At 41.8% G+C, this 22,810-nt stretch overlaps 1 protein-coding gene across 1 annotated transcript in view; it reads right to left on the bottom strand.

The window, feature by feature from the left end:
• gpc6a (glypican 6a) overlaps positions 1-22,810 on the bottom strand; it is a 201,850-nt gene that overhangs the window by 66,311 nt on the left and 112,729 nt on the right. Inside the window, exon 4 of the mRNA XM_030075736.1 lies at positions 3,910-4,075. Coding sequence (XP_029931596.1) covers positions 3,910-4,075 — 166 coding nt within the window. The remainder of the gene's footprint in view (positions 1-3,909; positions 4,076-22,810) is intronic.

A 22,810-nucleotide genomic window follows, 5' to 3' on the forward strand; every position in this document is an offset into this window, starting at 1 on the left:
TCTCTATTGTATACTTGGATCCTGCCAAGCTATCTATTATATTATTTGGAGTAAAGCACTGGCAAGGTGTTCTTTTTTGTCATTTCACTCAGAGTCCTTCTTGAAGGACAGAAATAAAATTGGCTTGAAATCTCATGAATTGGGTGGTTGTGGGGAGGTCCAGTTACACGGGGAAATAATCCACGCAATTAAAAAGAAATGAGCAAATAAAATCAATGTGGATCGCTTACGCTGTGGTGTCAAAGGACTCTACAGAGGACAAAACAGGCCTAAATATTAATAAGAAGGAATAATATGTAAATAGGCACAGCAAAGAAGAGTATGCAATAAGGGAATACAATGTAATTTGCAAATTACTTCACACTGGAAGGTGGAAAAAAGCATTATTTAACATTAAAGCCATGAATATCACACAGGGAATTATATTTTTAGGTTGCCATTAATTGTGCACACATGGGGTAAGTAATTGCTTGAAAGTATCATTTCAAACAAATTTTCTCCTGTCCTTCACACTTTGCCTGTATACTGACATCATTTGCCTGTCAAGAATGGCTGTGATCACGGTGTAAGTCTCAAACGCTGTGCAGGTGATACAGTAGGGCAGTGAATAATAACATATAAATCCTGCTCTATCTCCCTCTCTCTCTTGTGCTTTTTCGAGGGTATTTTAACAAGGTGCTGACAAGAAAAATGATAATGATGTGTCTGTCATGACACAGAGCTGGGTGAATTTGTCATGCTGGCAGGTGACTGATGGTGTGGTGTCATTCATTGCCCAAGCCATGAATTCTCTCCCACAGCATTCCCTCTTTCTCTCTGCCACACACACACACACACACACACACACACACACACACACACACAAACAGGATGCAAAAAACACTCAGTACAGGTAAAGAAAATAAATCACATCCTTCACCAAGCTCATGCTCAATGTTCACTGACAGCGTCTTCATGCGACTGACATGCCACAAAGTCGAAGCTGTAGCCTTTACAAACTGTAAACTACTGTAGCGTAGTGATAACTTTGAAATGTAACACATGCTCTATTCATTTCCCCTAATGTTCTGCTCACTGATACGCTGGCTACATCAAGCTTCACAAGCTGCATGAACAAATCCTCGCAAACAGTGGCATGTTCTTGCCGTTCTCTCCAGTAACACAGTAAAAACCTGCACGGCGTGATTTTAAAATCCTGAAATCCAAACAAATTGACTGTATGAGTTATCAGTGCCAGGAGCATCTCTCACTACAGTAAGGTGCAGATTGTTTATAATTCACCCTTATTCCTTTTATCTCCTCTTGATTTGTCAAGTTGCCTGTATGCCTGTATCTTGCTTTTTTTTTATTTTTGCTGTTGATATTCTGTCCTCAGTGTCATTTTATATATTAAATGACTCTGTGCAATGCTTTGATCAGCAGCTTTTAAAAGTCCTTTGCAAATAAATTTGCCTCGACTAGATCCATGCCTTCAGCTGAAAACATGTTCTATTTTTATCAACCTGTCCTCTACTATACATTTCAATAGACATTTTGTCACGAGACAGTGATGCCTCTCGGAGAACACGAGACATAAGAAAATTTTGGATCTGTCTTTATTTTGTTGCAATTATTCAGCTGTTATGTGTGTAGCCATTATATGACACATCTGGTATGACATGCATGCTCGCACACACACACGCACGCACGCACGCACGCACGCACGCACGCACGCACGCACGCACGCACGCACGCTCGCACACACTCCATCCAGCCATTTTCCGTACCTGTTTATTCTACACACACTGCATATCAGTCAGTATTATTTTGTTGTTACCTTTCTGCTCCACCTAATTATAATTCAAATGATTCCATTTGAGTGAAAGATAACACTTTAGATGACTATTGCCTCCTTCAGTTAGACAATTACAAACATTTACATAATTTGATTACGTTTGTTCTTTGAGTCTGTAGCTACAAATTAGCCTATAATTCACCTGACTTTGCAGGAATATTTACCAGACAGATGGGTGGATTTTGTCACAGTTTCAATAAGAAGAAAACCAATTTCTGTCTCTTTTTCCTCAAAATATCTGTAGTTTCTGCTCAATAACTCATAATTCCCCAGTTTTATAACTGTCTCTGGCTCAGTGTGACAGGTCACACCGAGAACAGGTCACTACAAGCTAATTTGAACAACGTAAAATGAAAACACTTCAAAGCTGTAAGCCTGAAAAAATTGCAAAAAAGAAAATAATTTGGCTTTAGTCTCCACTGGGAGAGAACAGAACAGATTCTGTTGTTTGGTATTTTGTTATAAATAAAGGGCAATTATAAATAATAATATGTTTTAAATTAATGACCTCAGTTCAGACAGATTCAGACAGATTATAGCTCCTGTATTCAGAAACAACTTTTCTCTTCTCTCTTGCCCTGAGACTTTAAAATTAGATAAAGGGCCTTGAATCTCCTCTCTCCTGTGGTCTTTCCAATCAATGCTATTGATAGTGACATTTAAGCATGAGCAAAGTCTTCAGGTAAATGTCATTGAGTGCTCTTACTAAATGAGGGCTGCACCCTTACAAAGTCTGATCTAACCTTCTCTAAGTGATGATTTGGGGGGATGACAATGAGAGACTGTGTATGGGGCCAATCCATAAATTTCTATAATGCAAAGATATGCTCCAGTGGTGAGAACTGACCTGTGATACATTTAGAAGTTGTTTCTAAAAGGCAAATCAATATTTCTCAGAAGCTGCATAGTAAGCAAATCGAAATTCTTTAGCAACAGATACTGAATACAAAATGTCAGCAGACATCAAAATATGAATCTTTCATTGTGAAAATAAACATCCCCGGGGTTCCACATTTCTAATTGCAAAACATACAACACCATCCTTCCAGAGGAAAAAAAAAACGTGTCTGTAAGAAAAGTAGCTCAAAATTAAAATCCACTTTCTCTATACCTCAAGGGTGTCTTTGTCTAACCAGATTCATCATTCTGTGGCAACAACAGTTTTTCCCATTACTGTCAAGTACAACGTCCCTTTGCGGCAATAGATTTGCCTCCTCACAGCTGAACAAGACACAAACTTTTTAACACATGTCATAAAGCTGTGAGACATCTCACTCAGTGCATAGGGGCCTGTGTTGAGACTTCAGACGTGCCATTGGAGAGAACAAGCGACGCGTCATCTGATGGGTTCTCGAACGACAGGCCTGTCACAAAACAGCAACCGGCTCAGAAGTGCGGCTCGCTTGACACACAATCTTCAGGGATGTCTCTGAAAAAACACTGCCCCATTTTTTTTATCTGCTATTGGGGTGGGAGGCTGGGAGGGTGGGATTGGGGTACATAACAAATAAAGCATTGGCCTACAAAAGATCCAGAGGGAATGCTCTATGTGCTTCCTTGGTATCCATTTAGCAGGAGGGCTTACAGCAGCCAGCTACTTACAGCCTAACTGAAGTGCTATATTACTCACCAAGCTCAGCTGGAAACACTATAGAAAATGTGTTTGCCTAGGATCTGCTCTCCTTTATCAATCCCAAACAGCAGGGACCAGAGCTTTAAGCGCTGTGCCAGGGTTCCAGCGATAGCAAACAACATTTCAGACAGAAAAAAGGGAATGGTTGCACAAATAAGATTTCAGTTTTGTCTCTGGAAATCCTTTAAAGCTGAATCTAACACAGCACATCCTACTATATTCCCACGGAGACTATTCAAAGGAACCGCCTTGGAAAAGTAACATGCAGGCTCAGAAGTACAAACTCGAGTGTACACACAGCGAGACAGACAGAAGGCAGACGGGTACACACACCCACATGCACACACACACCTACAAAGAGCACAAAGGAAAAGCGAGGAACAAATGCAAGGGCACTCACTTTGAATCAGCAGTCAGTGTTTTTATTTTTTTTTTTTCTTACCAATGAAGACGTTCCATTCAGCATCTAGGTCTGCCTGGTTGGCTAGACAGCCCCTCATAACATTATGACAGTAGTTGTGGCAAGGTTTCAGCCCGGGCATGCCACGGCAATATGGGCAGTACAGCATCCTGGTCAAGGCTCTGATACAAGCTGGAACTACATTCACCTATGGAGCAAAGAGAGATGCTTTGGTTATGCCAAGAAATTACTCATCGAGTTAATTCATAATTTTGTGAAACGTCCTCCCCCGTGGGCTTTTTATTGTACAAAACATCACTTTTCATTTTTCAAACATTGTATAACACATTTAATATTGACACAGTATCACAGTAAGGAATGCAGTTCCCATTTCAAACTTCTGCCACAGAAGTCAGAAGCTGTCCAGGTTTGACAAACATCTCCACACTGCATCACATCATCTGGAGCTTGAAACGTGAAAAGCCACCAGATAAAATGGCATGACAAGATGAGGTTTACTTCTCTGTCCATCCTGATTGTTTCTGAAGGCCGTGTCTTTTGTTGTTGGGCCATGTCATTGTACTGGCTTGAGTGAAAGCGACAGAATTCTCACATCTGCTTGCCTTCAGAGGTGGGGATGCAGAACGAAGAGTACATCTGATAATTGGCCTGTCAGCCTCTGTATTCATGCTTGACTTTAGATTTTGTCCAGCGCACTCTAGAGACTGCTATGTGTGAGGGAGTTTGGCAGATAGGTCAGTGCTAGTCATGAGAAGTACCATACAGCAGCAGAGTCAGAGCCATGCCCTGAATATAATACGGCTGTAGCAGAAGAACCAAACCAAACTCAATGATCCACCCATCAAAGTGCATTGATTTGAAGGGACAGTTAAATCAATGAATTGAAGGAATTTTTCAAAGCTTTCTTTAAGAGCAAGGCAATATAGGGAAATGAGGCCAACGTGGCAAAATGCTAATTATGTTGCAGTTTAATAGTTTAATAATGTTGCAGTTTGTATTACATTATAATTTTCTGTTCTCTTCTGTTTTAATTTTAGTTAGCTGTTCTATCTTGAGAGAAATATTTTGTTTTATTGTATCATGCTGTGTAAATTTGTTTCAGCATTTTGAAAGTCAGGATCAGCCTGAGTGTGCACATCTATTTTTATTTTAATCCATCAGACAGTTCAAAACAGAACCTCAAGTACACATAGGAGAGATAAGTAATTAACATGGCTCACTGTGTACTGTGTGGCCACTTAATACGAAGGGTAAGCCACAGAAGCCTGGGTTCAAATCCAGCCCAGACCTTTTACTGCATCTCATCCCCTCCCTCTCTCTGCCCTGTCTCTCCATCTCACTCCACTGTGCCTGTCTAATAAAACACAAATACCAAAAAATAATCTAAGAAAAATCTATCTCAACATATGACACACTGTAGTTACTTTTGAAGTTAGTGGCTTTAGATTCAAGGGATTTTCCATACATCACATGTAGCTTATATTTTTTTCAATTTATACTCATGTTTTACTATACTCAGTTTTCCCTGTTTGTCCGGTTAGATTTTGCTACCCAAAGACAGACACAGCCAGACAGACAATCATGTCAGAGACAGAGAGGCTTGGTGATAAATATACAAATAAGGATGAGAGAAGACTTTTATCTTCTCCGAGAGGCATCACTTTTCTTTAGTGCCATGGAAACATCAGATGGACTGTGTGACACTCCATTCAGCTTTAGCCCTTTATCCAGTCTGTTTTGTAACACTCCAGTTCCACTTTGATTTTCAATGGTACAGTGGTCAGACCACCTGTGTGTGTGTGTGTGTGTGTGTGTGTGTGAGAGAGAGAGAGAGAGAGAGAGAGAGAAACAGAGAGCAGGGATGCGAGCTATTAGAGTAGTTGCTTTCACTGCAGTTTCACGGCAGCAAGCAGCCAGGATCACATGTGTCGTCTTTGACATCTGCAATCTGCCGGCGATGACAGGCGATGTCTTGTAGAAGGGCATTAACCCTCTACTGCATGATAGGACCATGGAAAAATATGTTACACGTGACTCCCATTCTCAAATATATACTCATAAGGCACACTGGTGTTCACAAACAAGCACACACACACACACACACACACACACACACACACACACACACACACACACACACACACACACTGACACACAACAATATGCAGCTTTCTTATATTAACTAAAGCCACATAAGTTAAAAAAAAAAAGTTAAAAGTGATTTTTGAATGATAGAGCGTCTGAAAATGTCTATTTTTTGCTAAAAGGATAAACAAGTAGTTGAATATCTGGCAAATAAAAGGTACTCAATAACACATAAATATTTAATCTTTTTTTTTAATTTTAGAACATCCATCTATATTTTTTTCGATTATGTTGACTTTTCTGCAGTTGAAGGTGTACAGAACACACCTCACTGTCCTCCTCCATGTCTACTCACACAGATGTAAACTAATGGTGTTGGGTGGTGCATATAAAGCAGCCCTATTCCCATGTTTTGCGACCTGCAACTCTGACTCCCAGTATGTATAGGGCAAAGTGGGCCATTTGCCTTTTGTTTTATAGCTCAGCCACACTAGTAACAGTATTGCTAAATCTCTCCTGGCACACAAATTGGAATGGGTGTATGATATATACTGATATACTGATATACTGGCCATCCCTGCTACCATGAGGAAGCTGCAGCCAGCAATGTCTCCACAACAGAAATTGCAGAGGCATATTAGGGAAACTGAACCAGTGGGCTACTTTAATTTGGTTCACATTATTTTGGCGACCACTAAAAAAAAATGTGTTGTACTAAAGGAGCTGCCAAGGATAGCACAATAAAGTTAAAAACTTATTTCCATTGTTGTCTGTGAATACATACTGCATTTAGACATGCTTTAGAAATCAGGTATTTACTAACTACAGACAGTTATTTAATTTTTGAAATGCCATGTAAACGAGAACGCCAGTTTCCATAATTGGGCTAATGCATTAAGAGAAATCATGTTAAGACAGCTGGCTTTCAGCTGGAGAAACCTGATTATGTATATGCTTACTCGGATTTCTGAACTGCTCTCTCTGTGTGCCTGTGCAGGAAAAGAGAGTGGATAAGCAAACTGACAGGATACACACAATAAATACACAGGATACAGTGCTCGGGAGGGGATGAATGCTGCACTCTATATTCACTGAAGAATGCTTAAAGGTCTGGGAAACTGTAATGTGCAATTTCTTTAGCAATACATTAAGTGCTAAATTGCTAAGACGTGTTATTAACTTAATGGCTTGTTGCAACAAAGGGCAGAATGTCATATTCATTGCACAAGGCAAAAGTACTATATGGATAGTAGCCAGCCAAATCACTGGATTGCTGGGAGAGAATTAATAATTAAAATTGCAAATATCTCAGCTATTAGAACTTCTGATGGTGACATAGGGCTCTAGTTTCCCGGCGCAGCGCGGGGTGGCGCAGTGAGGCGAACCCCGCGCAGAGCTAGTTTCGACCGGCGAAACGGCAGAGGCGGACAGTTTCCAAGTTTCGCAGGCGGAGGTTCGCCGAGATGGGAGTGGCGGCGCAGCGGGGGGAGGTGCCGACAGATTCGGCTTGGCGCAGTGACAGTTTCGTGCCAAAAGGCTTCGCCGAGGTGCGCCAAAAGCTCGCCATCTGAAACCACGTCTACTTTCAGCACAAGGCGGAGCGGAGCCGGCGCAGTGGAAGTTTGGCTGACTGGCGCACATCACCAAAAGCTCACGATCAGCACAAACGGTGCCAATCTCCTTTGATCTGACATCAGCTGTGACGGGACAGTTGATATGGAGATATATGTATGTGCTGATTGTGATCGTAGCATTGAATAGTGTTTTTTTCGGTATTTATTGCATTGTTCATGTGCCCGACATTCCAGAAGCCTGCCTGTGAGGTTTTGGTGACGTGTCCGCACTGCTCGCCGGTCTCCACTCCGCGACTGTCTCCTGAGCTCCGTTCCGCCTGTGGCAGTAGACGTCCATGTCAGCTGTGTAAACTTTCATTACGCCTTCGCGCAGCGCATTTTAAAGGCAAGGACAGGGGCTCATTTGATTGGTTAAATGTGAATCGGCTGTGTCAAACCCACTCCACGCCTTCTCTCCTCCCCTCCGCCGGTAGGAGGGACGGCGGAGTACTTGCGCCACCGAGAACGGCGTGCCAAACTTGGAAAATCCGCCTGGCCACACCCAGTTGGCGAAGCGCATCTGCGCTACGCCCCCGCCTCGCCTGGTCTGCGAAACTAGAGCCCATAATGTCTGGTCCTGCAGAAAAAAAAAAACATTACATTGAAATCCTTTTATGAGAATTTATATAAATGCTATATTATTCACAATGACAACATTTGCTGTATGTTTACGAGTTCTTCAGCTACATAAACTACCATCAGATGCAGCTGTTACTCTTGAAGCCCATATTTTTCTTGACAAGCTTAAAAAAGTGGTTCAGTCTATGAATGAGGATAGATCACCAGTTCTACATGCCACACCAGAGGGCATCTGACCACCTGGAATGGGGATACTTATGGACTGTGCTTTGACATACGGGCATCCAATCCCACTACTGTGATTGTGACAGACAAGAGATGCTCATATCAGTTTCCATTTTCTAGATCCTCCAGACAGGGTTGTCCTTTGTCACCGCTGCTGTTTGCTTTACCTCTAGAACCTGTTACTCAAGCCATTTGAAGTCTATGGGCCCTATCTTGTGCCACCCGCTACCCGTTGCCACTACCCGCTACCCGTGAATTGTGCATTTAGCAGCTTCCACTATCCCTAAACGGTATCTTGCGCCCATGCTACCCGCTATACATTATGCCAACTCCATTATTTGCGCCTGGAGGTGTGTCCATGGGCGTGTTTTATGCGCTTTCCCTACAATTGCTATCTTGAGCACACACTTTAGGGAAAGCGGATAGTGGGTGGTCCTGATCACCCACTATCCGCTTTTGGGCTTTTACAAGAGCCGGCGGCTTCAGTGCGCGCCCCGACGGAGCCACGCCACGCACGCGGTCGGACTGATACCGTGACGCCGTCAGAATGGACTGAGTATATTACTCATATAGACTGTTTAGAGGAAAGACTGTTTTAACTTGGACACTTACCCCAGTGTGTTTTATTGTTTTATCATAAGCCAGCAGCTGTGCTATATTGTTATTCTTAATATTTTATTTGCCCAATCTACCTTGTCAATAAATTAGTTTACACATAGTTCCACCTCTGCCTCTTGTGTCTGTGTGGTGTGGCCCGGGGATTTTACTCAATCAGTACAACCTTGTGACACGACACATGTGGATGTGCACATGCGGCTGCACCTCCCGGATTAACTCGCCTATAATATAATATATAATATATATATATAAAAAGCCACCTTGCTTTAGCCTCAGTAGAACCCCTGAGAAAATCTACGTCCCTCTCTCCATCACAGGTTTCTGTTTGCGGATTTAGGATAGCACAGCCTGCCCTTAAAGGCAATGGCACCTGGCACACTGATTGGTGCAATTGGCGTAACGCCCAAAACACGCCTATGCATAATGTAATGAGTAGCGCAGGTGTTTTACGGATAACGGGAGGTGTGCAAGGGGGAACGCCTCTTGTGCAATGCTAAATCCCCAAATAACGGGTTTAGGGACTCTGAGGCAAAAAAGGACCCTAAATACCACGAACCAATTAGTATTGATGTAAAGTCCCATTATATTTCTCTTTACGCAGACAATATCTTCATATTTTCCTAGAACCTAACCAGTTCATTGTCCTATATTCTAACAAAACTTTTGAATAGTGGAGTAAATCTGTGCTAATGCCTCTGGGTAACCCTCCCTAGAGATTCCACTGGTTAGTTGCTTTAAATACCTAGGGATATCTATTTATCCATCAATAGAGAAAATAAGGTTTTGTGATTTTAATAAAGCCTTAGAAGCTAAAAAGAAGGACATAAAGAGGTGGATCTTACTTCACACTACTTTCCAGTCTAGAATTACTATGGGCAAGATGTATGAGGTATGCCTGAAATTAATTTCATTAGGTCCATTCCTGATTCCTTTGACTTCACCAAATGCTTACTGGAAGAAAGTTCATTTGGCATAATAAAAAGCCACACATTAAAAACACACTACACACCACCTATGAAGCCTCTGGAGGTGTCAGCCTTCCAAATTTTGAATGGCATTCGTGGTATTTAACTCTGTGTCCTATAGCTGTGTGATTAAATCCAGGCCAGTGTTGCTTGGTGGCCAATAGAGTAGAGTTCTCATCGGGCCTGAAAATTAAGACCCGACCCGAACCGGACCTGACTGGGCCAGCCCGAGGCCCTACCCAACCCGACTAATTAGCCGAACTTTAGGCCCGACAGCCCGATAAAGCCCGAAAAAAAAAAGAAAAAAAAAAAAATCACCAAATTCGCCATTATTTAGCAGCGCCGGTCGGCCGCGGCACCGGGGCACCATCAGTCGGCATCAGGCATGCCGGCCACGGCACCGGCCGGCATCAGGCAGCTCACCTGTCAGATCCGGCAGACCTGACCGGGTGGACGCGGTATTGGACGGTGCTGCGGCCGGCCCGCCTGATGCCGACTGATGGTGCCGCGGCATGTGCAGGTCAATACGGTAGCTAGTCTAGAAAACTGGCGATTTTTTTTTTCTCGTGCGCCCCCAAGTAGATTGCGCCCTGGGCAGTTGCACTGCCTATAGCAAAAACCGTCCCTGCTGCCGAGTGTGCCAGCACAGCGGGATACTGCTGCAACTCTCTCTCACTTGTTTGCGCTGCGCTCGCACAGCTGGTTGTCTGTCTGTCACTGAAAGTTTAGCCTCCAAATCCAATCCAGTCTCTCACTCTCTCCACCAGTCACATAAAAATGAAACGTCATAATCAATAACAGAACACATAATTCTATTTTTTCATTTAAAAAAACAAAAAAAAAGTCCCCCACAGAACCCGAAGCCCGACCCGACCCGCCCAATTCACGTAAATTTTAGGCCCGACCCGACCCGAAAATGTCGGGTCGGGTCGGGTCGAGTCGGGTCGGGTTCGGGCAGAATCTACAATAGAGGAACTTTTAGTGTATCCACATAATTGATCTAATTTAAGATACTCCAATATTCCTTTGGAAGTAGAAGGGAAAGATGGCCCCCATTATTTCTTATTTGACCTCCCTTTTAATGTGTGTGCAAGCTAGTCCTGTGAGCTCATTGTTGGTTACCCATCCTTTTCATACAACTCCAAGATGCAAAGGGAAGTCCAGTGGTATCGTCTTGGACCTCCATATTTTAATTAATAAATCTTTAATCACTACCACTTCATAGTCTCTGGAGGGAAGACCTTAAATTGGAATACTATATGGATGAATATCATCTAGGAATATTAACCATATCATTATAAATTTATCCAGACAGCATATCTAACACTGCAACAGTTACATCAGATGAAATGTAAAGATAATCGGTGCTGCTCATTTTGCCCTGGCAGTACCACTGCTACTCACATCCATGTGGTCTAGGACTGCCCAGAGGTAAAAAAAAAAAAACAAACAAACAAAAAAAAAAAAAACACATTGAATCTGACATTTTCAATTCTGATTTGGACAACTTTCATATGTGCTCCTAAATCAGATCTGATTCCTGCTGATGTGACAGCTGTGTGAATGGTCAGATCAGAAATCATGTGTTTTTTTCTCACTGAGCATGCTCACATGTTTGTCAGAGTGATATTATTCATTGATTGTCAGCAGTGGTGGACAAAACAAAACATGGAGAATAGTAGCAACAACGACAGGAAGACAGGAGGTTGCAAAATTAATAGATATATGACCACAACGAAAATTACCACAATGAAAGCCTGCACCACTCTTTTTTTCCATTGTGAGGATGGACTCTCATGCAACTTACATTTTCTGTTGTTCAGTGGTGTGTTTGTTGTAAATGTAGGGTCATGGTACAGATCTGTTCACACTAATCTCAGATAGGGGTCACTTACAAAAAAGAATGTGAAGACTCAAGGCTAAAAAAAACAGATTTGAGGAAAACAAAACAAAACAAAACATAATTGGGTCACTTTCAACTGCTGTCTGAACACAGTGTCCCAACAACCAATAAAATTGTTTCTTTTTGTACTATTTAACTAGAGCACAGCACCCTTCGGGCATGCCTATCTTTACTCACTGGCACTCTGCTTTTCACACCAAGCCTCCCCCTGCTCCTTCCTCCTGCCGCCCCTGCCCCTCCTGTTAAAAGCAAGCTAACTCAAGTTGCACATGTGGAAAGGATGAGCTACAAATATGAAAAATGTTTTTTAGTGGGTTTAATGTAAACCACCACCAAAACCCATGTGAAGAACAGCCTGTAGCACAATAGACACTCCAGGTGGTATTTCACGAAGGAAGGTAAGCCAAAAAGCCATGAGGTGTATTTCATAACCGGGTGATAAATACCAGCAAGAACTGATGTCTAACTTCAACAGTGACATTTACTGTCATATTACAGCATGTAAACTGTGAAACCTCCTGCCAACCCACGCCGCTGCAACACACACACACACACACACACACACACAGGCGACACGTTACCACCACAGACATACGCCCTCTCCTGCATGATTTGCAAATAATGGATATATATTTACAGCTTTGATTAAAACAATCATCTACCCTTGAAAACTTCAAGAAAACTGTGAAACCAAAAACACATTATCTCATTACATTCTGTATTGATCTTTAAGAGTGTTTTCACATCTATAGTCCATTTGCTCTGGTTTGAAACAGAGGAATAACTGATACTTGGTTGCATTGTTCATTTGGTTCAGTTTGATTTCACACAGCAACAAGTTCAAACAAACCAAAATGTATCAACAAGAGCCATGAGGGAGCTGTCAGCATTCTCGCTGGTCAGGGTCAAACCAATATCACTGCACTGAAAGGTGGAGAAAGGAAATGTTGCTCAGGTCAATCACTGCTTCACTGTGTTCCTATGCTGCTAACTGCTGGTTGCTACCCTAGTTGCCCTTTTTGTCATTAATTACGAGTCTACAAAAGCACATCTGAGCTACGGAAGCTGCTTCAGCCCAAAGCACACGGTGCTTCCTTTAGTTGTGTTGATTCATGTTCTGACCATGAACAAACTGCTCCAGAGTTTGTTTGTAACCGAGACCACCTCCTCAGCAGGGGCTAAGTCTGGTTGTTTTCACCTGCACCTGAGAATGATTGCTGGTTTCACACCTGACCAAACAAACCACACACCAAAGGTGAAAATGCATGGGAGTTTGATTCATTTGGACTGAACTAGGCAAGTGTGAAGACACCTAACAGTGAGTAAAAACAAAAGTTACTCCACAGTCATACACATGTTGTGGCTGAGTTGGACTTTGCCTTCCCTCTTGCACGCAGCTCATGAAGGACTGGCTAAGTAATATGCAAATATGCTTCTTTAGCTTTGCATTACAGTTTTATTTGCATTAATAAGGCAGCATTCCATTAGAGTGGTAATGGTAGTTCAAGGGAGGCATTAGCTTCAGCAGATTGATATCATAAGCTCGGTTTGTTCTGTTTTGCTCTGGTGGGTGTAGCATACTAGTTGTACACCTCTCTGTATGAGATGGAAATAACTGGGTCAGCTGTCTTCCTAACCACACAGAAGAGTATCACGGTTGGAAGGGCTAATGACCAAATCCAAACCTACCTTGGATGGCTCTCATTTTCAATTTCAGTATTGTAATCTCCTGGCACAGTCCTAGGCTTTACTTGTAAAATCGTTGCAGCATTACAGTATTGAATTAAAACTTCTTTTTGTGGCTCTTTCACAGAGATATTGCGGTTTGATAAATAATGCTTTAACTGATCAACTCTCCAGCTGTCAGGACTACTCTCTGTACTCTCAGCTTCAACCACTGCATCTGTCCAATTTGCATGTGCCGGTGGTGATGCCACTGCTGTCCCACTGTTTGTTCCCAAACAATCCCACAATGCATTTCGCACACCATGCGTTAAGCCAAGATGCCAGTATCTGCGAAGTGGTCCATGCTCTCAGATACATGAAAAACTACAAAAATAGAGAAAACTATGCAATGTAAAGAAAAATAAAGTAGCCTAGATAACAATTCATTAAAAATTGTTTGATACCTGTATGAGGGTTTTTTTTGTGCACATGTAAACACAGTAATACTGTGAAATGGTCCAAATGGGGTAGAAAAATAAAATCTAATGATAATAAAAATAATAAAATCTGCAGCATACATACACTATATTACCAAAAGTATTCGCTCACCTGCCTTTACTCATACTATGAACTGAAGTGCCATCCCATTCCTAACCCATAGAGTTCAATATGATGTCGGTCCACCTTTTGCAGCTATTACAGCTTCAACTCTTCTGGGAAGACTGTCCACAAGGTTGAGGAGAGTGTTTATAGGAATTTTTGACCATTCTTCCAAAAGCGCATTGCTGAGGTCACACACTGATGTTGGTCGAGAAGGCCTGGCTCTCAGTCTCCGCTCTAATTCATCCCAAAGGTGTTCTATCGGGTTCAGGTCAGGACTCTGTGCAGGCCAGTCAAGTTCATCCACACCAGACTCTGTCATCCATGTCTTTACGGACCTTGCTTTGTGCACTGGTGCACAGTCATGTTGGAAGAGGAAGGGGCCCGCTCCAAACTGTTCCCACAAGGTTGGGAGCATGGAATTGTCCAAATGTTTTGGTATCCTGAAGCATTCAAAGTTCCTTTCACTGGAACTAAGGGGCCAAGCCCAGCTCCTGAAAAACAACCACACACCATAATTCCTCCTCCACCAAATTTCACAGTCGGCACAATGCAGTCTGAAATGTACCGTTCTCCTGGCAACCTCCAAACCCAGACTCGTCCATCAGATTGCCAGATGGAAAAGCGTGATTCATCACTCCAGAGAACGCGTCTCCACTGCTCTAGAGGCCAGTGGCGGCGTGCTTTACACCATTGCATCCGACGCTTTGCATTGCACTTGGTGATGTGTGGCTTGGCTGCAGCTGCTCGGCCATGGAAACCCATTCCATGAAGCTCTCTGCGTACTGTACTTGGGCTAATCTGAAGGTCACATGAAGTTTGTAGCTCTGTAGCAATTGACTGTGCAGAAAGTCGGCGACCTCTTTGCACTATGCGCTTCAGCATCCGCTGACCCCTCTCCGTCACTTTACGTGGCCTACCACTTCGTGGCTGAGTTGCTGTTGTTCCCAAACGCTTCCATTTTGTTATAATAGAGCTGACAGTTGACTGTGGAATATTTAGGAGCGAGGAAATTTCACGACTGGATTTGTTGCACAGGTGGCATCCTATGACAGTTCCACGCTGGAATTCACTGAGCTCCTGAGAGCGGCCCATTCTTTCACAAATGTCTTGTTTCACAGTCTGCATGCCTGAGTGCTTGATTTTATACACCTGTGGCCAGGCCAAGTGATTAGGACACCTGATTCTGATCATTTGAATGGGTGAGCGAATACTTTTGGTAATATAGTGTAACAGAAACAGAAACACCTAAAAGACGATAAAAGCAGCAGAGGGCTGATGAGAAAGGTGAGATTTTGATTGCTGTTTTTATTTTAGAGCAGCATTTCAAAATGATTGCGTCTGATAAAAACTTTCACACAGTCAACTGCGTCTGCTGATCTCACACTGAGGGCGAAGCTGTTCCCTCGACATTTATGTTTGGACTGTTAAGCAGCCAGAGCTTCTTGGTCTGAGGGAGCCGGGGGGAAGTCCACTGCAATGGCACAAGGCTAACGTTTAGCATTTGGAGCATCCAGCCAGAATCCATCCTCTCATTGTTATTCCACCACTATCCTACATAACAGTGAGGGGGGCCGGAGGGTAAAATAATATCAAACTTTTCAAAATGGGTGAACTATCCCTTTTATTTATAGATAGTACAGTGAAGCCGATACGGGATCGATGCCAGCTGTGTGCATGTTGGATTAGCTGCCACCAGAGGCAGATTGGATCACATGGCAGTCTGCCTCTGACAGCTAGACTGAGGAACTGTGAACAGTGAACAAGGAATTACAATAATCACGATAAGAGGAGACAAAACCATGAATTAATCTTTCCAAGTCTTGAAGTGATAATAGCATAGCATTTCATTGACTACCATACCTTCAGCCAGAGAGGAGGAACTAATCCATGAAATCACCTGTTTTTGGTTGGAAAGAAAACCTGCATGCTGTCAGCTCTCAGTGGGACACAGTTTGAGACCCCCACCATGATACTTTGGACGAATTCCTTAGCTGGAAAGATAAAGGCTGCAGCACTTTTTGACTTAATTATCAAATCTAAAATTATAGTCGGTGATGACCACCAAATTTTCAGAATCTGACTGATGGGAATGAGAGGGCTGGCATGTAAAGTTGTGTTTTCCCTGTGCCTTGTGTGGCCTCCTCATCACCGTGGATCCAGTGCTCTCTCTCCTCTCTCTACAAATCAAATATTTTCACATCAAGCCATTTGAATATTTTTATTTCTTGTGCTAATTTGCATGTAATATTTGTTACACCAATTGAGAAGAACGAGAGAGAGAAGGCCTGTTCTGCTGTTGGCTCGCCCTGGGTCCCAGCTGACGGGATTGTGTTTGTCCAGTGAGCTGGAAGCCTGAGTGTATGATGCACAGACTGAGAATCCACTGACCGGCCCTCTTAATATCATAAAACAAGCAAATGCCTTGGCATTAGCCTGCAGGAGTCAATACATTACCATTTCTCTCAATAATTCAAGAAAGTAGCTACATTTATCACTCCAGTTTGTTTTGACAGATAAACTCACTGACTCTGTAAAGGAGGGAGGAGGATTTGGGAGGGGGGACATGCAGCATATACATATACGACATGGAATGGAATGTTACAGCAATAATGAGGGGAAAAGTTAACACTTGAACTGAAGTTTATTCCACAATCATAATGCAATGATTAGCGCAAATTGCTTCTGTATATAAAAATTCCCCACTGAAAAAAATTTGCTGTTTGAAATGGCATCAGCTCTACAGAGGAAACTGATGAAAGACGATACAACAGAGGTTTCTCTTCAAGCGATCTGACCGGTCAAGAGCCGTATGCTATTTACAGTAATGGAAGCCACATCGCTTTGTCTGATTTACTCTGCTACAACACCTGTCAAACTACCAGCTGATTATCACCTACAGGTGATCCTGCTGCTGTTAGAGTAGCCAGCAGCTGACAGCAGCTAATTGAGACTACATTCTCCTTGTTGCTGACAATGGATATGTTGGTTTGGATTGGATTTGGTTTGGCCCTACACTTTTTTTCACAGTTGGCTAGAAAGTAACATTGTAATAGATGTAACTTTGCCACTTTGCCCTCAGATTGATTGATTGATTGATTTATGTTGTTTAAATAATTTTAGTATGGGGAATTATATTTTTTGGTGGAGCATTAAAAACTGGAATGGCAACAGTAATAGAACACGCAATGTTATTTATAAGTAGCATCACGACCAAAATCAGAGTTCTATCACTTAAATAGGGCTCAAGCCAAAAGTTAATCATCCATGATTATGAGACACAGTTGTTACAGCTCAGGTACAGAAATGAGTGGTGTTATCATAGCAGATTGGAAGGAGGCCATGTGTTTAATGTTGTTCAGTTAGACCTATTGTGGTCACTCGCATTCGCATTCAATTAACGTTGGTCAGTAGATTACATGTACATATAATGTTGTTACATTAATGTTTTTGTGTTTATTATTCTGTTACTGTTGTTAAAGGAGCAAACTAACCTTGACATTAAATGGAAGCTCATATTTTCCTGACAGTGTACAAGTGAGGCGGTAGTACCTCAGACTGCCAATAACACCTATCTCTGTTACTTCATTCATTATATACACGACTTGAAGTGAAGCTTGTGTCCCTGAATATTCCCTTTATCAGGTATGAAGGCTTTCTGTGACACTTTTATTATTACCAGTGTGCTCGTTAATGTGTGTTACACAGTTGTATGGATTTACTGTATGTTTCGAGGTGTGATTGTTTTTTTGTTTTTTTTTTCCAAGTCCGTTAAAGCTAACTGAACTAAGCTGAGCAAGTTAACTAAACCAGCATCAGCGGCATAGTAGCTTACATCATGGCAGCTGAACAGTAAAAGAGAATCATTTATGTTATGTAACATTAACGAGTTGCTGTAATGAAAGGAAATGTTATTACTAGTGGTGAGATGTGAATTTAGATTTGACCCTTTCTTGTATAACATTATTTGTTATGTTTGTTGCTGAGGAGATTCTTTATACACATGACTTGAAGTGAAGCTTGTGTCTGTGATTTTCCTCACATTATATTTCCTTTAACAGGACTTTAACATTATAATATACAATTTGTGTGAAATGATGCCAAAATGATGCTATCTGTACTGAAAACCCCTAGATGTATGCTTCCAAATAAACTCTTTCTCAAAGAGAATACTTAAAGCAAGAACATCATCACCAACCTTTTGAAATGTATTTACCATATTTACTTTACTCACAAAATGGTTTGATGTGTCCAGGTGAGGGAACTAAAAGTGATCATATAACCAGCATGCCACTACCACTGCAGCTGTCACTTTTCTTATTTGCATACCATCATGCTTTTTATGCCAACTTGCTAAAAGGAATTATACATTCATGAGCATATTAAATAATTTAAAGTTTTGGGGCTCTAGTTTCCCGGCGCAGCGCGGGGTGGCGCAGTGAGGCGAACCCCGCGCAGAGCTAGTTTCGACCGGTGAAACGGGAGAGGCGGACAGTGTCCAAGTTTCGCAGACGGACTTGCGCGGAGATGGGAGTGGTGGCGCAGCGGGGGGAGGTGCCGACAGATTCGGCTTGGCGCAATGACAGTTTTGTGCCAAAAGGCTTCGCCGAGGTGCGCCAAAAGCTCGCCTCCTGAAACCACGTCTACTTTCAGCGCAAGGCGGAGCGGAGCTGGCGCAGTGGAAGTTTGGCTGCCTGGCGCACATCACCAAAACCTCACAATCAGCATAAACGGTGCCAATCTCCTTTGATCTGACATCAGCTGTGACGGGACAGTTGATATGGAGATATATGTATGTGCTGATTGTGATCGTAGCATTGAATAGTGTTTTTTTTCGGTATTTATTGCATCGTTCATGTGCCTGACATCCCTGGGCTTAATCTGCTTCTGCCAATTCAATTAAACCTGGCCCAGTTTCTAGAGAGACAACTCAAGAATTACATGTATAAAAAAAAAAAAAAAACATTAACTATGACCCATTCCAACTTTTCTGTTTGTATTGGGAATGACCAACAGAATCTATATTTCATCGTGCCCCTGTGCGTTGACAAACCATTGAAAAACTTGAATTATAATGGTGCTTTCCAAAAGACTTACAGTGCCTTACAGTTTTTTTTTTTTTTTTTTTTTTTTTTGTTATTGCAGTTACTGTGCCCAGGAGTAGCTGGGTGCCCTGGCCAGAGGGTAATCTGATAATCTTGTTAGCACTTATTTACAGTAGAGTGGATGGAGTATTTCACAGCAGGTTGAGGGTCGGACTAGGAAGTGAGTTGTCACAGATCCAGAGTGAGATTAACACCATCGACTCATGTAGTGTTTAAGTGCTGTGATAATGCTGCATGGTGTGTGTGTGTGTGTGTGTGTGTGTGTGTGTGTGTGTGTGCGCATGTGCACATTTGGGAATGAAATGCTCTCACAAATGACTAAGTGGGAAGGCGACTGGAGCGAGTGGGGGTGAGGCATAAACAGTGGCCCCCTCATTAGCCTCCTGCTTCAAAAGAACAGCTTAAAGATGTGATCAGCTGTTCAACCAGACTGCCGATGTGAGCATTAACTTTACTGAGGATTAAGCATGCAATGAGCCTCAGCAATAATAAAGCAAGGCCATTTCTAACTTAATTCCATACAGGCCACAGTCACCAGCCGTGAGAAACACCTGAATTCACTATCAGCAATTTGAGAGATCCCAGATCACCGTGGAGTGTCATCAGAGACAATAGGTATCATTACAACGAAAAAGGCAAGACTCTCTAATATATTAAGAGACAACCTGAAAAGGCACTCTTAAAAGGAATCACCTTGTCTTTCCGACAGGGTGCTGGCATGCACATATGGTGTGAGCTCCCTTTAGGGGCAGCAGAGTGGGAAGTGCACAGACGATGGAAATTGCTTTGTGCCACCAAGTAATGAAGTTGTGAGAAATGACAATGACTTTGCAAGCCACCAAGGCCAATCAAGGGGAGCACTACTGGGACAGGGAGACGGTGGCCAAAAAATTGTCTCAATAGTTCTGTCATAATTATTGTGACAGGATGTGTTGCTTCACACTGATTGGACATGGATGTAAGACTGCATTGCCGCCCCAATGTCCCCACTCAATTCCACAGCCATTAGTGTCAATGGCAATATGAGTGATCTGTCACTATACAAATCAGACTACCATCTGCCACCAGGAGAAGCCTGAACAAAATCCCCACAGCAACTTTGTGAAGAAGGAAATGGATTTTGTTGGAATGTCATTGAGTTACTTGTCTGTCCTAATTCCTGATGTTTACTTAGACTGGAAAACATTAAACATTATTTTTTTACTGTAGCTTATAAAACACATATGTTACCAGCCTCTAATCATAATGTATTTTTTGCTTGTTCTTGCTTTGTTTCTGAAAAGTGGGGACTTTTCATGATTTCTCAATGTTTTAATGTATTTCTATGCCTCTGTAAAGCACTTTGAATTGCTTCGTGCATGAATGGTGCTATATATAGGTACATGCCTTGTCTTAAGTTAAAGAACAGGGTTTAAAAAATAAAGGCTCCTCTGTTTCTCCTCCAAAAGCAGAAAAGCTGTTACACCATAGTGGTGTGTTTGGTCGGCTGAAAAAGACTTGGTGTAATTATTACTTGCATACACCTGGCTTGGACTAATACGAGAGATGGGATGTGTCTATCATCAGATTTACCAAATGGCCATTAGCTGAGCTAAAATATTACTGCAGCTACTGCCACAACTACTACTGCAAATACTACTAACTGGCTTAATTTCAGGTAAGTCATTCCAGAGTTTAAGGGCAAAGGCCTGGTTACCTTTAGCTATTAGACTATTGATTTTTGAAAGCTTGACTGGACCACTGTTTTTTGTGTGCTTGATGAAGTTATGTTTGTTGTCAAAATGACACCAATGTTTTTTTTTTTTTTTTTTTACAGTTAATTGTGGTATTGTCTTACAGAGAGCCAAGATGTACAAAGATGAGACTGCAAGCAGAGTCTGGACCAATGTGACTGACTTCTGATTTGTCTGAATTTAGCTGAAAGATGTTTTGGGACATCCACTGTCTAACCTCTATACTGCAGGTGACACTGTAGGTCGTATTATGGATATATAAAAATAAAACCAACACTTAAAACTGTAAAAACTGTAACCTAAAACTCGGTGGGTTATATGGGCAGAATCAGCCTCTAAAAACAAGTCCTTTAACACTCCAAGGAGGCCACTCTCGGTGCGACGACCTCTGTCCTATATCCCTAAATACAATTTCAGACTAAATGAATGTTGAGAGCTGTAAGACTTAGTTTTAGAGTTAGATGTTTGGCTGATATGAATGCAGGTAATTCTCAAGAGACAAACTGCAGCTGGATATGGACAGTTCCTGAGCTGGTGGAGTAATATTCCTGCTAACTGAGAGAAGTTTCTTGAAAAAAAAAAAAAAAAACAAACAACTTCTCAATTCTCAGCGTTCAATAAAAGCTGCGGGGGCTCAGGCGTTTGGCAGGTGATGTCAGATCTTAGCATCATAGAATTATGCCCTTCATTTTAAATGATGTTAATGAAATATTGCCCAAACCCTAGCAAGTTTAATCTCTATTGAATTTTATTTTTCCAAAAGTCTGGGGGTTGATAGGTAATTTGGAGACTTTCCATTTGAATTCAACTTTGCAGATCTCCTTTGAAGATCTCCTCGGATTTTATCTGTCCATCTGTCAATTAAGAATGTGAAACAGCCGCGGGCCTCTTCAGCTGAAGAGGAGCAACAGAATCTAAAATATTGGAGCAGGTGCTATTAACACATCTGAGCAGGTCATTTGTATTTGTTGATGAATTAAAGAGAGGGCCAGTGGAGACAAAAGCTTGAAAGAAATTTGCAGCAGAAGAACAGTCAAAAACATGGAGGTACACCTGCCTTTCACAGCAGTTACTGGAAATATGAAAGACAGTGTTAAATACAATACATTTATGATCAGCACCTCCATTTTCTGCAGCCCGCATTGTTCAGAGCAAAACCATTGTCATGAGTAGAACCGGGTGGGGTGGGGGGTTGGGGGGCTTTCATCAACAGGCACAAAACAGGAATCGACACTACTGAGCCAGCTGAAGCTTTCACAGCCTCTTCCCAGTGTGGGATCTCAATGGTCACAGTTAGTGCTTAGAGGTGCTGTTGAGTTTGTATTGAATTTTTTTAGTTTGATTGGTTAATAAAATAAATAAATAAATAAATAACATGGGCAGACAAAATCCTTTATTGTGGCAGCTTTTTGAGACTGATGGTGATTTAGAGGGGAAAAAATTCAACAGTTACTGATATGGCAGTTGATATAGTGAATTTATGAGCTGGAATGAAAATATACCTTTTACATTTGAACTGTACACCAGGCTGCTTTCTTAAACAAATAACTTTATTAAAGAATATTCAGCATGATTATATACTGGAAACCAATCCTATAAATTAACACTGAGAAAATAAAGAATTGATAAATAGCTAAGTAAACATCAGTAGTATTAAATATCAGACCATTTAAATAAAGAATAATTTAAAAAAATAGTCTCCCTACAATGAAATGGCAACTATGGGGACCAACATCATGATTAAAATTGGGCAAGACTGTTTAGACAAGACCCAGAATGCAGAAATATATTTTACAATAGGCAAAAAATAAGTAACACATTTGTACTGCAT

Source organism: Myripristis murdjan, chromosome 3 (assembly GCF_902150065.1).
Source record: "Myripristis murdjan chromosome 3, fMyrMur1.1, whole genome shotgun sequence".
Classification (NCBI taxonomy): domain Eukaryota; kingdom Metazoa; phylum Chordata; class Actinopteri; order Holocentriformes; family Holocentridae; genus Myripristis; species Myripristis murdjan.